The sequence below is a fragment of the Giraffa tippelskirchi genome, chromosome 5 (assembly GCF_054371585.1).
Source record: "Giraffa tippelskirchi isolate mGirTip1 chromosome 5, T2T-mGirTip1v1.2.pri, whole genome shotgun sequence".
In the NCBI taxonomy this organism is placed as follows: domain Eukaryota; kingdom Metazoa; phylum Chordata; class Mammalia; order Artiodactyla; family Giraffidae; genus Giraffa; species Giraffa tippelskirchi.
The window spans coordinates 188,772,004-188,789,739 of record NC_137279.1 but is presented as its reverse complement, the minus strand read 5'-3'; the positions used below and the strand labels follow the sequence as shown (position 1 = coordinate 188,789,739).

The 17,736-nt window shown below is 54.6% G+C and overlaps 1 protein-coding gene and 1 long non-coding RNA gene across 5 annotated transcripts in view; both read right to left on the bottom strand.

The window, feature by feature from the left end:
* The window catches only part of AGAP1 (ArfGAP with GTPase domain, ankyrin repeat and PH domain 1), a 568,365-nt gene extending 551,198 nt beyond the window's left edge, over nucleotides 1–17,167 (bottom strand). For 2 of the 3 annotated variants that reach the window (XM_081494021.1, XM_081494020.1), the window contains exon 1: nucleotides 16,976–17,138. In XM_081494021.1, the coding sequence (XP_081350147.1) occupies nucleotides 16,976–17,138 (163 nt within the window). Of the gene's footprint in view, nucleotides 1–16,975 lie in introns of all 3 variants that reach the window. The other variant, XM_081494022.1, reaches the window with a different exon arrangement.
* Nucleotides 7,735–16,724, bottom strand: LOC145507455 (uncharacterized). Of its 2 annotated transcripts, none has more exons than XR_014054877.1 (2): nucleotides 16,111–16,724; nucleotides 7,735–8,986 (listed from the first exon to the last, which is right to left on the bottom strand). It is a non-coding gene; the product is annotated as an uncharacterized LOC145507455 (long non-coding RNA). The 2 variants fall into 2 exon arrangements; XR_014054876.1 differs by lacking the exon at nucleotides 16,111–16,724 and adding an exon at nucleotides 10,498–10,652.
* Nucleotides 17,168–17,736: the final 569 nt, after the last annotated feature.

Below are 17,736 nucleotides of genomic sequence, written 5' to 3'. Positions count from 1 at the left end.
GGTGTCTCAGATCTCGTGAACTCCGGTGGAATTTTCATAACCTTGCTGTCTGGAATCTCTCCCCTCCTCCCAACTGGGAACTTGTCACCACAGGCTGCCAGCTGGAGCTCTGTGAGCTCCCAGTTCAGTCCATGCCACCAACCACAGCGACGGAGTAAAAGCAGGCTGGCCGGTGCGATGTCCTCTGTAACCAGTGAGAAGACAGCACCTGCAGGAGACGCGCACAGACCACGGAGAACTCCCATCCCCCTTACAGAACTTGGGCGGATCTGAGAGGTTTCCTTCCTGCATCATTAAAACGTAGCAGAACTTCCCTTAGTCCAGTGGTTAAGACGCTGGACTCTCAAAGCAGGGCGCCACAGCTCCATTCCCGGTCAGGAGACTAGACCCACGTGCCCCAACTAGGAGTTTGGTGTTGCGCTGAAGAGTCTGTGTGCTGCAAATAAGATGCGGCACAACCTAATTAACCAGTTTAAAAAAATTTTTTTAACTTAAAAATCATAAGAGGAGGGAGCAGGTAGTGTTAATGTATGAGTCCCAAGTTCGAATCTGGACTCAGCCGCCTTTAGGTGTGGATGGATTTTGGGCAAAGCCGTAAACCCCAGGCCTCAGGCTCCTGGCCTATAAAATGGGGGTTTGGACCACCTCTGTCCTAAATGACACACAGCAAGTTAAGTCCTTAATGGGGGGGGTCCCCCATGTGATAAACAGCTGGTGCTAGGATGGATTTTATTAAGGAACGGAAAGAGGAGAAGCCAGGAGGGTGCTCCTGAATGTTTCATAGAAATTTCTGGAATCTAGAGCAGGCACGGCTGTCAGGGAGGCGTCTGGGCAACAGTGTCCCTTACAAGGCAAAGCCACGCTGGAGCAGAGCTGAGCCCCATGCCGGCCGGCTGAGCCAGATCCCTCCACCCGGACGCCCGCCGAGCATCCACCGCCCCGTGCCGGCTTCTCCAGAGATCCTCGTCGTGCAGGGCATTGTTAAGGACCTGTTTACGTCCTCTGTCCCCATGAAACTAATCCATAACTAGAGTCTGAAACGGAGCCGCTGGGGCAGGGTGAGGTGGGGGGGTGTGGACTCCAGGCCAGCTGGCCTGGGTGTGAGCCTGGCCGTCCACTGCCCAAGTGACAGATCCCAGACAGCTGCCTCCCCCGGAGGCTTTCCAGGCACAGGAGCCGGGCCCAGAGAGGACCACGCATGATCGCAAACGGTCCCCCGACGGGAAGGGCTCGGCTCCAAGGGGGTAGACCCAGCACAAGAGTGGCCTGGGTGCCCGGGGAGGGGGGGCTTTAGGAGAAGATTCAGCGGGACGCTGCTCCCTTGCAAACTCAGAGGAAGGGCCAGAACCTAAACAGCAGGGAGCATAACACACAGAGCAAAGAGCGAGAAGACAAACCGAGCAGATGGCCAGGGTTGGGGGGTCTCTGTCCACTGCGCCCGGGTCAGCCACCAGCCCCATTTCTTGCCCCTCTCTGCACAGTCAGAGCAGCGGAAAGAGGACCACACGGGCTTCGGTCAAGGAAAACACAAGGAGGCACTGGGCCTTCAAGAGCCTTCAAGTCTCGGGGACCTCACTCGCATGGATGAAGCTCCTCCCGGCTCCTAACCAAGAACAGTCCCGGCAACAAGATGTCTTCAAGCCGAGATAGAAACTCGCAGTAAATAAACTTAAATTTCTGATGAAAAGTTTTATTTCCGGAAAGCTCCAAAAAGGCAATCTCAAAGTCATCACTCTTCAAGTTATGGGTTGTTTTTTTTTTTCCCAACACTGGAACCCAGGCTTAAAAAAAAAAAAAAAAAATCCCTGTATCTGAATCTAAAAGGAGTTACATAACAACAGCCAATATAACAGTAACCATGGAAAATGGATCTTGCAGACACAAGTTTCTGGAAAAGTTTGCTGCAATTGGCTTGTGCACAGTATCTTCCTACAGGATTCTCAGGCAGCGGTTGTTAAGAATCAACATGTGGCCGCAGCAGGCTGGAGAGTCTTGTCCCAAGGCTTTAAGACAGGAATACCAATTTAGACAGTCCTTGTGTCTAACCAGCGATCGCCAAGACTGCCAGGGGTGACTCTGGGAATCAAACAGAGCTAGACCACATGCGCCTGTTCTCTCGGGAAGAGACACCCTAACACACCCACACAAACACCACACTCACAAGTGTAATCATAAATCGCATTACGTTTCTATGAGAGAGACATTCCAGGAGAAGGGGACGGGGGACCAACAGGGAGCTCGGCTACAAGGGCGAGTGGGGTGACTTCCCCAGGTCCCTGGGGTTTAAGGTAAGGTCACACAAACAAGTGGCATTTTCTTTTCAACATGTAATTTTATTTCTTTGTTTGTTTCTGGTTGCACTGGCTCTTTGTTGCCGCACGCAGGCTTTCTCTAGCTGTGGTAAGTGGAGGCCACCCTCTAGCTGTGTCTCCCAGGCTCTAGAGCACAGGCTCAGCGGTTGTCGCACAAGGGCTTGGGTGCTCCGTGGTGCATGGGATCTTTCTGGACCAGGGATCGAATCCAACTCTCCTGCACTGGCAGGTGGATTCTTTACCACTGAGCCACCAGGGAAGCCCCTACAAGTGGCTTTTTAATACGTAGAGGGAGCCAAGCCATAAGGAGAATTCTGGCAGCCTGTTGTTGACGAGGACAAGCGCGACACCTGAAATCTCCTTCCACCGTGAAAATGCGCGAGGGAGACTGGGCATTCTCTTCAACCTAAACTGTTAGAGCACGAGGACCCCCATCCCATCAGCAGGTGACATGCTGGACTATTAAGCTTCCTTCCGCTTTGCAGGAAGAGGCGGTCCCCTGAGCAAGTGAGACGAGAAGGGGGAGGAAAGGGCCGACAGTCGGGGGGCATGGGAGGTCACCCCCACCCAGCCGAGCGACAAGTGAAGAGGTGACCACTCAGGTTCATCCTGCAGTGAGTTCCCCTCCCTAAAAAGCCCGCCTGGACTTTGAAAAGATGAGGGTGACAAAGTGGAGATTAAAAGCCGGGGCTCTGGCTGGGTATTTTAGACCCCACAGGCTCAGCACGTGGAAGTCTGGTTTGGAAGCAAAGGCAGGGCGGTGGGCTAAGACGGCCTGAAAGCCGGAGTTGGGGAGAGCAAAGTCTGACCGGCCGGCCCAACCTGGGGGCATCCGGGAGTCAGCCCGCGCTGTGCAGACAGCGGCCGTGGGGAAGACGTCAAGAAGGACTTCCCTGGGGGTCTAGTGGTTAGGACTCCACGCTCTCACCATCAAGGGCCCAGGCTCCATCCCTGGGCCGGGAACTGTGATCCCACCACAAGCCTTATAGCACCTCCCAAAAAGAAAAAAAAAAGGAGGTGGGGAGAGATGCTGAGAGGTGATACAGGGAAGGAATATGCTGACTCAATTCCTGGAAAGGCTGTGTGGTCACAGGCCAGCTCTGGGCAGGATGTGGAGAGAGCTGCAGGGGGTCAGACAAGGAGGAGGAGGAGGCTGGGACGACTGGCCCTTGGTGATGTCATCACTGGCTCAAGGGCAGCCCAGAAGACATGCCCCACGTGGGCCCAGTCCGGGGAACGGGAACTCGGGGGCCTAATCAGGTTCTGTAATTAACACTGCTAAGTCAGGAACCACAGGGCAATTCCACTCCCAGATCAGCCTGGGATGTGCCCAGAACTCTTGAAGCGGAGAGGTGATGAGAGCTGAACTAGACACCCATCGCACAGGCCATGCGCGCGCGCGCACACACACACACACACACACACACACACACACACACCCCATGTGCTCACAATGACGGTGATGTACCATCAGGATTAGGGACAGTTCCACACCCGCTTTCACTCTCCTGGCCCAGTCGAGGGAATCAGGGAGAGATGTTGGAGGTTATCCTCATAGATGGGGTTCCTCCTGCTGCCCCCTGCACACCCCCAGATGTCGTAACGAGGCCTTCAAGGCTATGACCCGGCACAACGTCATTCTGCTTCCAGGAAGTGCTCACGGTGTGACACGATCCAGTAGGAAAATGCCTGTGCTCCAGAGCAACACGGGCTGCTCCAAAAACCAAAGTCCTGGACACAGAGGGTGGCGGGCCATCCCCTCAGCCAAAACCACCACGGCCCAAAGAGGAGCTGCCCACCCAAACACACACGTGTTCGGCCACAGGATTCAAGTCAGAGCTCAATCCGAAGTTTCCCTTTGGGTTCAATGTTGAACTGTATCAAGATTAACAACAGAAACTACTCTATATAAAACAGATAACCAACGAGGAACCACTGTATAGCACAGGGAACTACACTCAATACTTCTAATCATCTATAAGGAAAAAAGATATGAAAAAGAATATATATACACATGTGTAAATGAACCACTGCGCTGTATACCTGAAATTAAGACAACACTGTAAATTAACTACACGTCAATAAAACAAAAAATAAATTAAAAAAAAAGATTAACAACAAAAAACCATGCTTCCAAAACACAAGTTAAGCCAACTGCTCCAGCAGAAGATACTTCATATTTTGTTGCTGTTGTTCAGTCGCTCTTGTGTCTGATCTTTGCAACAACATGGACTGCAGCACATCAGGCTTCCCTGTCCTTCACTATATCCCGGAGCTTGCTCAAACTCATATCCATTGAGTCGGTGATGCCATCCAACCATCTCACCCTCTGTTGTCCCCTTCTCCTCCTGCCCTCAATCTTTCCCAGCATCAGGGTCTTTTCCAATGAGCCAGCTCTTCGCATCAGGTGGCCAAAGTATTGGAGCTTCAGCTTCAGCATCAGTCCTTCCAATGAATCATCAGGGCTGATTTTCTTTAGGATGGACTGGCTGGATCTCCTTGCAGTCCAAGGGACTCTGTATTTAATACACACGTAACAAGCACCTTGTCCCTGCTGTGTCTGCACCGCACCTGGAATCTGACACCACGACATCCAGATGGTACCTCTTCCAGAAATCCTCTGGATTCCAAACCAACATGGAACTAGCCTAGGAAAGCTCTGAGACCTGTTACAAATGCCAGCTGAATGGTCATCCTCTGGATGGAGAAATATACAAAGCAAGCAGAGAAGCAAAGCGATGGGTAAGACTTCACCCTAAATTCTTTCAGCTCTTCCATATGTTTGAAATTTTTCAACACAATATGTTGAGCAAAAGAGATCCTCCCTGTCTTGTAAACATGACTTTCATCTCTCTTAATAGCAAATGTCTCGTTCACACAAATCCCAGACCCCAAGCTGTGGGACACAGACACCCAGAGGGGTTGCCCACGGCTCACCCAGGGGGTGAGGGCTCCGTGGACTCAGGTGCAGGGTCTCCCTTGCCATGCCCTGAGCTACACCCAACGCCCAGGTGTCCCCTGCAGTGAGTGCAGGGTCCCACCATTCCAGACCACCCAGAGATTCTTTAATCTCCAAGCAGGTGATCTGAAAACAAAAAATCCTGAGTGTGCCCCCCTCAACCTGCCTACCCCACCAGAAGCAGAAGTTTGAACTCAAGGAAAAAAAAAAAAAAACACAGGCTCTGAAGTCAAAGTCTAGAACTCTGAGCCACTCTCAGAAAAGCAGCACTCCCCCGAGGTCCAGACCCCGCTCGCCAGCCAAGCAGGGTCCCCACAACTCTTAGAAGCACATGACCCAACTGCCCCCACTGCAAGCTTCTCCTGCCAGGTGAGTTGAGAGAAAGCACTTGGGGTTTGGGATGTTTGAGGGGGAAACTCTAGATTTAGATAGTAGGCAGAAAGAGATACATAATTTTCTTATGGCCCAATACAAGATGATCATAAAGCCAAGTCCAAATTGAGAAACCTGAGTAAAACCGAAATTTTTTTAAGTGGGGAAAAAAAAAAACCTTTTTGTGTGAAGACAGGGAGATTTCTTTGGGCAGAGATGAGAGTTTTCCAAGGCCTCCTTGGGAGGTGAGAGGCCAAGGTGTCCTGTCAATGACCGCTCCCCACCCCACCCCACCCCATCGCCGGTGGCATGAACTTCCCATCTTCTGGGGCTCAAATGGGGCTTCCTCCAGGAGCTCCTGGCTTCCCTTGTGGCTCAGACGGTAAAGAGTCTGCCTGCAATGCGGGAGACCTGGGTTCAATCCCTGGGTCAGGAAGATCCCCTGGAGAAGTCAATGGCAACCCACTCCAGCAATCTTGCCTGGAGAATCCCATGGACGGAGGAGCCTGGTGGGCTACAGTCCATGGGGTCGCAGAGTCGGACACGACTGAGCCACTTCACCACCAGGAGCCCCGTCCGGCCTTCCCAGCCCAGTGCACACCGGCCTGAAGCCCGCGCCCACCCTGACTCACACAGCAAGTGGCCTGCTCACCTCTGCACTGCCAGCACCTGGCCTCTACCCGTCTATGGACTCGAGCTACCGAGTGAAAAGATAAACACCCAACAGGCTGAGTCAGAGGAGGAGACGCAGGCACCAGCGGAGTGCCATGGACCTGCGCTCTGGGACAGGGACACTCGCCCTGGAGACTAACCAGCGGAGGGAACAGGACCTGAGGGGCCACCGCGGCCCAGGCTCAATCGCACAGGTCGCCCCACCAGGAAACAATTCAGCCCCTGGAGAGAGACACTCCCCAGGGGCTGTCGTGCCCCTGACACCCACTGAAGAATCTGCAGAGGGGGAATTGACGGCCCGTGAGGTCCAGATGCCGGCCCCTCAGCCAGGGTGACAGGCAGGGTGACTCCCGAAACCATCCATCGGAGGCCCCCTGCAGGGGCTGAGTCTTCCCTCTCCAATCCCGGTGCCTGGGGAACCGCCCCCGGTGGCTGAGCACCCCTCCCGCCCAAACCTTGGGCCCTTCGGGGCATCTGGAGGTGGAACCCCCCGCCCCAGCTCGGTCCCACTCCTGCGTTCCCAGGGTCAGACCTCACTCCCTCCATCTGGCGAGTCACAGGCCCCTTCACGCCTGCACCTGCCTCTTCGGTGGGGGGGCGGGGGCTGCACCTCTGTCTCCCTCCCTGCTCCCCTGCCCCAGCCCCACCTTCCCTCACAGCAGCCCAGTTCTGAACCTGCCGCCACTCCCCCACCACCAGCCACCGCCCGGTTTCTGTTCTGCTCAGCAAGCCCAGAGCATCACCGCCCCACGCCCTCTCCAAACGGAAATCCATAATCAGTCGTTTCCCAAGGCCCAATAAATAAAAGTGCTCCCAGCCTGCTCTCCAGGGCTCAAGAGGCTCTTCTCCATCCACCGTCCCCAGGTCCTCACAGGTTGCAGAGATGGGGTTCTGGATGGTCCATTCCTACTACCCACCCGCCCGGAGAGCCTCACCCCTCTGCCCGTTTCCCACGAGTTTCCCTGTCCGGTAACCCCGCTGCCCCCATCTGTGTACCCCAGTCTGGACTGGTGTGGCCTCCTAGGCTAGTTCCCACTGCCCTGGGAGAAGCACTCGGGGGGCACACCTCTGCCTGCACCCCTGAAGCAAAAGACAGTGCTCTGCCCACGGTCCACACGCAATAACATCTCACCTCCCAGACTTCTCACCTCCCAGACTCCTCACATGGGCTGCTTCCCACGCCTGCTGAACAAAGTGAGGGGAAGCCCGGCCCTCCCAACCCCCTTCCCTCAAAATAAATATTTGCGTTGGTACCGCCCCTGGAGACTTCATAAGGCACACGCCCCTCTCTCTCCAGCCCCCGGGTCCTTACATGCTTCCTGGGTTGAGTGTGGCCTTTTGGGGGTGGGGGGTGGGCAGGGCAGCTCCCAGGACACAGTCAGAGGAACAAAGAAAACACCCCCTTGAGAGAAACAGAGAGCTGGCAACACTCAGCTTTGTTTTCCTTTTGTGTCTCCACATAATTGCCACAAACAGCAGAGACTGAAGAGTGCTAATATGTACCCATTCAGACCACAGATCAGTTTGAACCCAGAGTCACAGAAGGCGTTTCCCTTCAGACAGCAACATGGACAGGCAGGCACCGGGGTGTGAGATGGACTCGGGGGGCAAGAAGGGCGGTCTGGACTCAACGAAGAGAGCCCCCACTGACCACTGAGGTCAAGCAAGAGCCAGGGAGAGCCCGGGGACCCCGGGGGTTGCTCCGCATTTTCAAGGAAACCATTTCCTGCTGAAGGATTGCACCCTCACCGCTCTGTGTATAAAGCTACAATTATTCCACTAACCAGGAATGAACAGCCCATAGACATCCCTAACTCTAAAATCTTAATGTCTGAGACAGTGCCAGAAACGTATCAGGCACTTGACTGTTTCTGGACAAACAGCTGGAAAGAAGGCAAGGGAGGGAAGCAGGCAGGAGGCAGCCACCATCCTGAGGGTCTGCGATGTAAACCCTGAACAACAAGGAAAGGTCCCTCCAGACAGGGCCGCTGACAGAGCGGGTTCAGGAGCAGCTTCGCTGACCTGGGAGAAGGGCTAACAGGACACTAACACCCCCCAGCAGGAACGGGGACACCAAAGGTGTTCTATATTAGGTGTCCTAATAGGCAGGCCTATTCCCACGGCCCCAAACAGGAAACCACCCCAAATGCCCATCGCTGGGAGAGCAGGTGAGCAGCAGAAGCAGCCACCTCCAACCACACACAACACAGAGGAGTCTCACCCTGCACTGGCCAACTTCGCTTTTCTGATCTGGATGCGGGACATACCCACGTGGTCAGTTTGTGCAAACACCCTCCCTTAGGACCTGGGCATCCTTCTAGATCGACATTCTATGCCCCCCTCCAAAAAGTGTCCCAAAAAACTACCGCGTCTAAAGTGGTCTCAATACCTCCAACCCCAAACTCCTAACAGTAGAATAATATACAGAAAATCGGAGATCCAGGCTTGACGGTCCAAAGTAAAACTGAAACTACTGTTTGTTTGTCCGAGACCAGGTTCACCAGCCTGAACTAACAGGAGCGGTGTCAGGACAGGAGGAGACCGCGTCACTGCTCACGGCAGCACCCAGATCCGTAGAAACCGCAGCGAAGGGCGGGACGGGCAGGCGGGCTGGCCCATGGAAGTGCCCTCCCTGGAAAATGGGCCAATCTTCCCCTCCAGACAAGGATCCCTGGAAACACAAACAGGAGAATTTCAGCCCACTCCACTCTCTCCAGACCCACTTCTATTTATCTCATTACAAAGCGTGCCCGTACTCACCGCATCTATAATACCAACTCTTGCTGCAGCAGCAGTCACGTGGAGAAGTGAAGGAATAAACTCAGGAAGCTAAGGGGTACCTTGTTTTGCTGCAGGCATTCATGGAAAAAATTTTTTCTAACTCCTTGAAGTATCCTCAGTAGACCTGGTATAGTGTGTCCATATTAACTAAAAACTCATTGAATTAAGACTAAATCCACTTTCTAAAAGATCCTGTACCCTCTTTAAGACTATTATCTGAGAATCTGTTAACAGGAGCTTTGTATGCTAAGCTGGAAAGCAACATGGTAATATTTGCAAGAGCCTGCTGGATGTTGACATTTCTAAGACCAAACATAAATCGTTTGTGAACACGGCCAGTAATTATTTGGAATTCTTCTCCCAGAACCATGAAAAGTGTTTCCCACCCTTCAAAAAAAAAAAGAAAAAAAGGCAGCTTCGAAGAAGCATGATGCTAATGACAAGCAGACAGCGTGAGCAGTTTTTAAGATTACACAGTTGCTTGTGTAGAAACACTGCACAAATACTCCAACACTGCAGCCCAAAAAAAGACAATCCGAATCAAACAGCGAGAGAAGTGTGAAAATTGCAAATGAGCCCCTGGTTAAACAAACACACCAATCTGTTCCCAGAGAGCTCAGGGTGGCCACCTGTTCGGGGCTGGTGGCGAGTTCTGATTACCAGCGGGAGGAACAAAATGGCAGTGATGACAGCCCCCCCCGCTCCCAGCTCAGGCCCGGGGCCCCACCCTCCGGCCTATATTTAGTCTGCTCTTTATGGAAAATGTCCCAACCTCGCACACAGACAGCTAGTTGGCTGGTTACTCCAAGGGTCCATTAACAGACCTCTTCTGCGGGCGCTGGTACCTCCTCTCCTTCCCTCCTTAGCTCCCAGATGCAAGTAAGCCCCTCCTGGCATGGGTCAGTCATGAGCACAGGCAGAGGGGAAGGACGGGACCCACCACAATGCCAGCCCTTCCCCTGGGCAGGTCATCACTGCAGCCCTGGGTACAGGCTTCCCACACCACAAAACAGGAGAGCGAAAGGCCCCCCCTTGGCCCTCAGAGGCCCAGAGCTCCGGGAAGGATGTGGCACGGAGGGGGCCTGGTGCTCAGACCCCCAGGACGATCACAGATGCTGCAGAGATTAGAGTCAAACATCTGTAGGGTGCCTGTTCCTTCTCAAAGCAAGATCCTCAACAAAGGGGAGGAATTATGTGGCTAAGCACCAGATCAGAACCCCGAAACCTGGATTTAAAAAATAACTAAGCCTGATCGGCTTTGCCAAACTCAATCACTTAGGCCTCAAAGAATCCGGAGTGTTGGGCCGGGGGTAGGGGGTAGGGGACAGGGGTTTGCTTGAACGTTGAGAAACAAGAGACGGGACCAAATCAGTAGTTAAAAACAGCCCTAGTGAGACTCACCAAGAGAACACCTGCAGGACACACAGGAAAAAAGGATGCAGAATAAGGGGGTTTCAGTCTTAACAAAATAAAAAGTCAGCTTTGGACAAAAAACAGAGGTGGCAGTAAACAGGGCTCCAGGCTCTGCCGTGAAGGCTGCAGCTCCCTCCTGAGTCACTTCCTCCAGGGCCCCCAACAGCCCTCTTAAGCTGCTAATAACAGATCGCTCCCCTTCTGAGGGAAACGCTCTTTAAGCACCAAAAGAACAAACACAAGGATGTATCACCTGCCAAATTATCATAACAAGTGAATACAGAAGAACCTCACTGAAACACACAGGAGATTCCCTAAAAGTCCCCCTTGCAAAACAGGAAGGGGAAGTCCAGGGAACCCCAGATGGGACTTCTGGTCTACCATCCCTCAGGGACTAAGGAGTGTGTGGTTTAGTCACTGAGTCATCCAACTTCTTGCAGCCCCATGGACTGTAGCCCCCCAGGCTCCTCTGTCCATGGGATTCTCCAGGCAAGTAGTGGGCTGCCATGCCCTCCTCCAGGGGATCTTCCAGCAATCGGACCCAAGTCGCTTGTGTCTCCTGCACTGCAGGTGGATTCTTTACCACTAAGCCAAAGGGGAAGGCCTGCCCTTAGCAATGTCCATCCTCCTCCCACCACGTTCCTTGCAGGGCACTTACGATCAGCATCATCATGGAGGCGAAGTGAACATGGACTTAAAGCCATTCAAATCTGGGCTTCAATCCCTCCTACACTGTGTTTAAGCTGAGTCGCCAGAAGCAGTGGCCAGGGCTGCTGGCCCCCACCGGTCCCCCACAGGGGAGGATGAGAGGACACCCCCTCCACTGATTGAGAGCCATGCCCAGGGAAGATGCCCAGTCCGCCGCTGGAGTGTCCTCCCCTCCTGACCATGCTTCTCAAAGTGCGGTCCCCAGACCAGCAAGCCAGCATCCTCCGGAAACTTGTCAACAGCATGCTCTCTGGCCTGCTCCAAACCTACAGAACTAGCAACTCTGCTTTCCCAAGCCTTCCATGTGATCTGACTGCACACTTAACTTCAAGAACCAAGACTCTCAATGTTCCACTGAAGATACCACACTGTCAGCCACCCAGACCTGTCACTCATTCGTCCCTATCAATGACACAGACTCTGCACCTGAAATTCACTTACACCGGCAGAAAAAGCACCACCCTTCTGCAGACAGCTGGGCTGAAAAAGTTGCCAGGCTTCAGCAAGCAACTCTTTCTCTTCCCCTACATGCACTAGAAAAAAATCCCACTGCCACCCAAACACCACACCCAGGTTAACCACCACCCCCTGACCCCAGTCCAAGTATCTGTGCTCTCATGACAAGTTTCAGAACACCCTCTCTGCATGATCAACACCGGTCAGATCACCAGTGAGGAGCAAGAGAACCCAAAAGCCAGAGAGAACGTGAGTCCCTCTGGCAAGTCACACTCTCGACAATTCCTGGACGTCCTCCAAGGGCCAGACACGACACACAGCATCGCTGAGGAGATAAAAACATGCATGACCTGATTTCTCCAAAGAGCCCCCAGTCCTCAGGCTGGACTGGAGTAAGGAGATGAGCTTTGTGCAGGGAGGTGGGACAGAAAGCCTGGGAGAGGTCGGGAACAGGCTGACCCCAGCCAGCTGGAAGGGAGTCCTGGATTCTGGGAGGGTCAGAAGCCATTAAGGTATGAAATTTAATCTGGAAGGGACAAACAGCCACCTGAGAATTAATTTTAAGGAGGAGACTATGATACTCATATCAATAACTAGAAGTCCCCACAGCTACAACTCTGATTAAGCCTGAAATATTATGAATACAGTCAATAGTGTCTAAGAAGAATTATGCTCACCTAACAGCAGGGAGAAGGTATCTGCCCCCTAATCCTGCAACAACCAGATTAAATAAATTTCCATAGGAAAACAGGCTCTTATAACAGTTTTGCCGAGGTAAGCAACTTCACAGAGAACAAGACCTCCAGTTATTGGCAGCATCTGCAAACTCTTCTCTTGGATAAAGGGGGGACACATGCTCGGATGCTTTATACATTCGACTTGTGGGAACTGTGAGTAATCAGGAGTTCCGTCGCTCGCTCAGAAAGGGCTGGAGAGTCAGCACTTAGGTTGACCAGCCCTGCTCATCTCTTTCGAGCAAGTTTCCTACCCTTTCTGGCCCTCAAAGTAAAGAGTGAAAGTCGCTCAGTCATGTCCGACTCTTTGTGACCCCATGGACTATACAGTCCGTGGAATTCTCCAGGCCAGAATACTGGAGTGGGTAGCCCTTCCCTTCTCCAGGAGGATCTTCCCAACCCAGGGATCAAACCCAGGCAGATTCTTTACCAGCTGAGCCACCAGGAAAGCCCTCGGGGCCTCAAAGCCCCCAGGGTCCCTCTGGCTTTGATGTCACAGGATCATCTCAAGGTGGATGGAGATACACAGGCTGAGCACTTAGTGCTCTGCCGTACACAGACACTCAATGGAGCGGCCGCATCATGGGAGGAAGGGGGCCCCTGCCCCATCTTCCCAGGTCCCCCACATGCCGGAGCTCAGCCCTTGAACGACCCCCGTGAGCGCCCTGACCCGGGATGCCAGGCAGAGTTCTCCTGTCGAACACCAGCACTTCTCCAAACCCTCAGAGGAAGCCACACAAACCACCAATGCCACCAAAACCACCGAGTGCCAGCAGGGCACTCGGTTCCCCCTGAGCTGCTGTCTGGTGGGTGTGGAGACCTGAGACCAGTTAGGGGCTCAGCCACGGCCTGGCTGAGTAAGCTGGCTGGGTTGTTGTCCACATCGCTGTCCCACTGCTGGCAAGCTGAATTACAATGTGCAATTGCTAATAGAGACTTTACCCGCACAAGGAGAGCACGCTTTATCTAACAAGAAAGGCAGCTGATACATTTACCTCAACCCCATCAACTCCAGACGGGCTTTTTAAAGAACTGGAATGGGGATCCTAGGCAGGATGCTCACCTGGAGGCAGCTGGTCCCGGCTCACGTCCAGCCATGGAGAACACTGCGGTGCCAGCCACACCCCGGGGGACACCCCAGAAAACTGACGGGGTAAATCTGAGAACAGTGGGCAATGCCTCCTTAAGACTCCAGATACTGGAGGGAAAAAGTAAATCTCTCTCAAGCAAATATTTGAAAAAAACACTTTTTTTCTTCTTTTTTGGCAAGGTGGATGGCAACCCACTCCAGTGTTCTTGCCTGGAGAATCCCAGGGACAGAGAAGCCTGGTGGGCTGCCATCTATGGGGTCGCACAGAGTCAGACATGACTGAAGCGACTTAGCAGCAGCAATGTTTCAAAACAAGACTAAGCATTAAATCACACTTCCTGTGCCTTCAAACAGGGTCACAGACCCCACTCAGAGTTGGGATTCTTGGTGAGCAAGCCCTTTCAACTAAAATCTATACAATTTGGTCCATCATTAAGAGATTTTTCCAATTCAGACCCTCTGGGAATCACTTTGAAACAAGCCTGAGCTGAAACTTCCTTCCCTTTGACGAGCCCGCTCCTCTCTTCCACAGCAAAAATGCTTCAAGATGCCAGAAAACAGGAAAAGTATCTGTAAATTATGGCACAGTCAAATGCTGGAATATTACGCCAAGGTGAAAAATCGTTATCCTCAAAATTTTTCATAACATGGAAAAGCGCTCACGTTGTGCCAATCAAGTAGCTTTGTGAGTCTGACCCCAATTCTGTGCATATACACACAGAGACAGAAAATAAAGCCTGGCTGGAAATCCTCTAAAACGCAGACGACCTCTGTTCGTTGGGACAAGCAATTCTTAAACAATTGACTATGACACGCGTATACTTTAAAATTCTAGGAGGTGTACATTTTGCCACAGTGCCATCCTTACCTGCCAGGTTCACAGGCAGGGGCAGATATGTGCATGTTCCTCAGGGCTACTGGGATGCTCTGGGGCGCAAGCTCGGTTATGGCATGGAGCTCTGACAAACACGCCTGCAGTTTGTGCACCCTAGGGCCATGCTCCCCCATCACGGGTGAGGTTAGAACCCATAACCCATGCCCTACACAACTGCATGAAAGTGCTTCTGCGGACTTCTCTCGTCATAGGAAAAATGTCGTCCTGCCGCAACTGAGCAATCTTCTTGGCTTCCAAAATATCAATGGCACAGACACAAATCACAACTGCATCTTAAAACTGGCACAGAGCGGGGGAACAGTTCATTGTAACAATGAATTTCATTAGGAGGAGCGGCGGAAGGTGGCCAGGGAGTGGGAGAAGGCTGCAGACCTGTGTTCCAAGGATCCTTTGGTTCAGACTCACCTCTGACCTCAGTCAAATGTTCAGGAGGTCATTAACCTTCCCTGAAGCTCCATCCTCTTTAAAACGAAGCTGGCCCACGTTCTCTCACAGGGTCGGGACCACCACACAACGAGCTTATGAATATAAGAGCATCCTTGCTGAAGTTCTATACACATGAAAGGTGCGATCGTTGTTAATAACGCAACGAAGGGAGGCATATCTGAATGGTTCTTAAAGCCTCATTAAATAAACCATAGCCCTGACACAACACAGACATTTCTTTTTTTTTTTAACAGAAAAAATAATAGCCTTGTCAAAGTCCCAAGCAGGATTCATCACTGATTCTGACTCTCATCAACAAATGAAAAGGCTTCCGGCCAAGAAGGAGTCTAAAATCTCAGAGCGTACAGGTAGACAGACATAGAGCTACCAGAAACCATCATCAAGGAACCACACAAGTTTTTGCTTTTGTTTTTTCCAAAAAAGAAGAATGAAACCACATCGTCTTGCTAGAAAGTCAAACTGCTGCGTGGGGAGCGCCTGAGACCCCAGAGCGGGGTTTCAAGACGGGAAATGGACTCGAGGCAGCAGGAAGGACGCTCCAATAGAGGTCTTTGCATGGAGACTAGGCGCTCTTGGCCAGGTGCATCCAACACTCAGCACCAGCTTTCTGAGAGTTTCATCATACTCCCGTGGATGCTGCCAGGGAGCAGCGGAGAGAGAGGAGCAGGGGGCCTTTCATGTGAGTGGCCGCTGCGCCGGAGCCCGGACCCTGGAGGAATGTTCCTGCCAGCTAGCCCAGCATCAGTGGCCCTGTGCCAGTCCCCCAGGCCTCCCATAAATCCTGCCAGAGGCACACGGGAGCCTCTGCCTCTCGAGGAATCTGGAAGCATCTTAAATTGCCAGCGGGGCGGCAGGTGCTCTGACAGCCAGGCCTGCAGAAGGCTGGAGCACCATCCAGATCCTTCCCGGAATTAGCAAGTCCCCTATGGAGACAGGACACCGACTGGCAGCCCGGCTGGGACGCGGTTCAAGTCCGTGGGGCCACCAGATGCCAAGGGCATCGACACCGCCTTCTCCATCTAACCAGCCAGGCGTCAAGCCCAGCCACTTTGGGGTGAGCAGTGCAGGCTGCAGAGCACCCTGGCAAAGCTCCCCCCCACCCCGAGGCCTATGCCCCCTGCATACAGATGGACCAGAGCTGGGCGATGCCTAAGCTGGGCTTCCGACACACTCCTGGCCAGGCCTCAGAACATCCTCAGTGCTCCTCAACAGCAGCCAGAGGGGCTCTTGCTGGGGACAATTCTATATTACGGGCAACCCACCCTTCAGACCTTTTACCATCACTGGCCAACGGAAACGAGAGGGGGAAGCAAGGGGATAAGCTGGAAGCCCAGTAGCAGAGAAATAAGAACCACGGGGATCCAGAGAAAACACAGGCCCCAGAGAGGCAGAACTCCACGGCGCCTCTCCTGAGGATCTCTGCCTCGCCAGACTTGCAGGAGGGGTGGGTGACATCCCAGTGCCAGGCGTGTGAAAGTGACACCCCCCCAGGGAGCGTTCTTCTGATCTGATCCAGGATGTCAGCAGAAAACACTCTGTAGAGGAAACCAGCCTCTGCGCAGGAGCAGGTGGGTCGGACCTGCGATGCTGCCCGCAGCCGGAGCTGGTTTTCCGCTTGGGCTAAGTTCCGTTGCCTCCACTGTGCCCCCGAAATGGGCAAACACACCAAAGGGGTTGGCCCTCCCCTGCGGAGGAGCCCCGCCAGCCAGAGCCTCGCCCCCAGCAGCAGCACTTCTCCAAAGACCTCTTCAACGTCCAGCAAGACGCTCGGCCCCGGCCCAGGAACCTGTCACACGGTCCAGGGGCGCCAACCGCTCCGGCCGCCCCGGGGGCTTACGGCTGGGCCGGGTCACTCGGGTGGCCCAGGACGCGGCCGCACTGAGTCACTTTCTCAGCGGAGACTCTACAGCCCATTAGCACGTTATCGCCAGCGATCCATCTCTGGCGGCGCGCTCGCCGGCCCTCTCGGCCTCCCCCTCCGCTCTCTCCCCGCTTTGCGGGGTGAGAAGCACCGCAGTTCCCACTCGGTGGGGCAGCCGCGTGCCATGGCCCGGCGCGTGTGTACACACGCACGCACACACACGCGCGCGCGCGCGCGCCCGTCCTCCAGAAGCCCCGCGGCGGCCCGGCCCTCACCTTCGATGGCGATGACGTGCTCCCGGATTTGGTTCTGCAGCACCGGCTCCTCCACGCGCTCCAGCAGCTCGTAGATGGAGTAGATGTTGGGGTGGACCGACTCGAAGCGCTGGATCTCGGCCCGGATGGCAGCCGAGTTGGCCAGCTGCTGCTGGTAGTTCATGGTGCAGGCGCCGCGCCCGGAGCCGCGCGCCCCCCGCCGCCGCCGCCGCCCCGCGCCCCGGGGCCCGCGGGCCGCCGAGCCCCGGGCGCCGCAGCCCCCGGGGAGCCGGGCCCGCCGGGCGGCGGGCGGAGGAGGCGCGAGAAGAAAGGAGCGGGCGGAGCAGGCGCGGGGCCGGCCCGCCGACTCAGTTCATGGCCGGGACGCGCGCCCGGCTGGCGGGCGAGCGAGCGGGCCCCGGCGCCCCGGGTCAGCGGGCCCCCATGGAGCGCGCCGCGACTGGCGCGGCCGGTTCCCAGAGGACTCTCGATCGGGCGCCTTCCTGCGCCGCAGTCGCCTTCCACCCCTAGGCGCTGCCCTGCCGAGCAGCCATTAAAGCCCAGGCGGCCGCCGCGCTCCGACCGCCGGGGCCGAGGGCCGGCCCGGAGGCACTGGCCGCGCCGCTCGGGGCGCCCCGGCCGCGGCGTAAGTCCGCGCGCTGCGTCCTGCGCCGCTCGGCGCGCCGGGGCCCCCCGCGCAGAGCCTGCCGCGCGTCGCCCGCCGAGCCGGGACCGAGCCGCAGGCGCCGTGCAAGCCGCGGAGCCCGCTCCGAGCGCCGCCC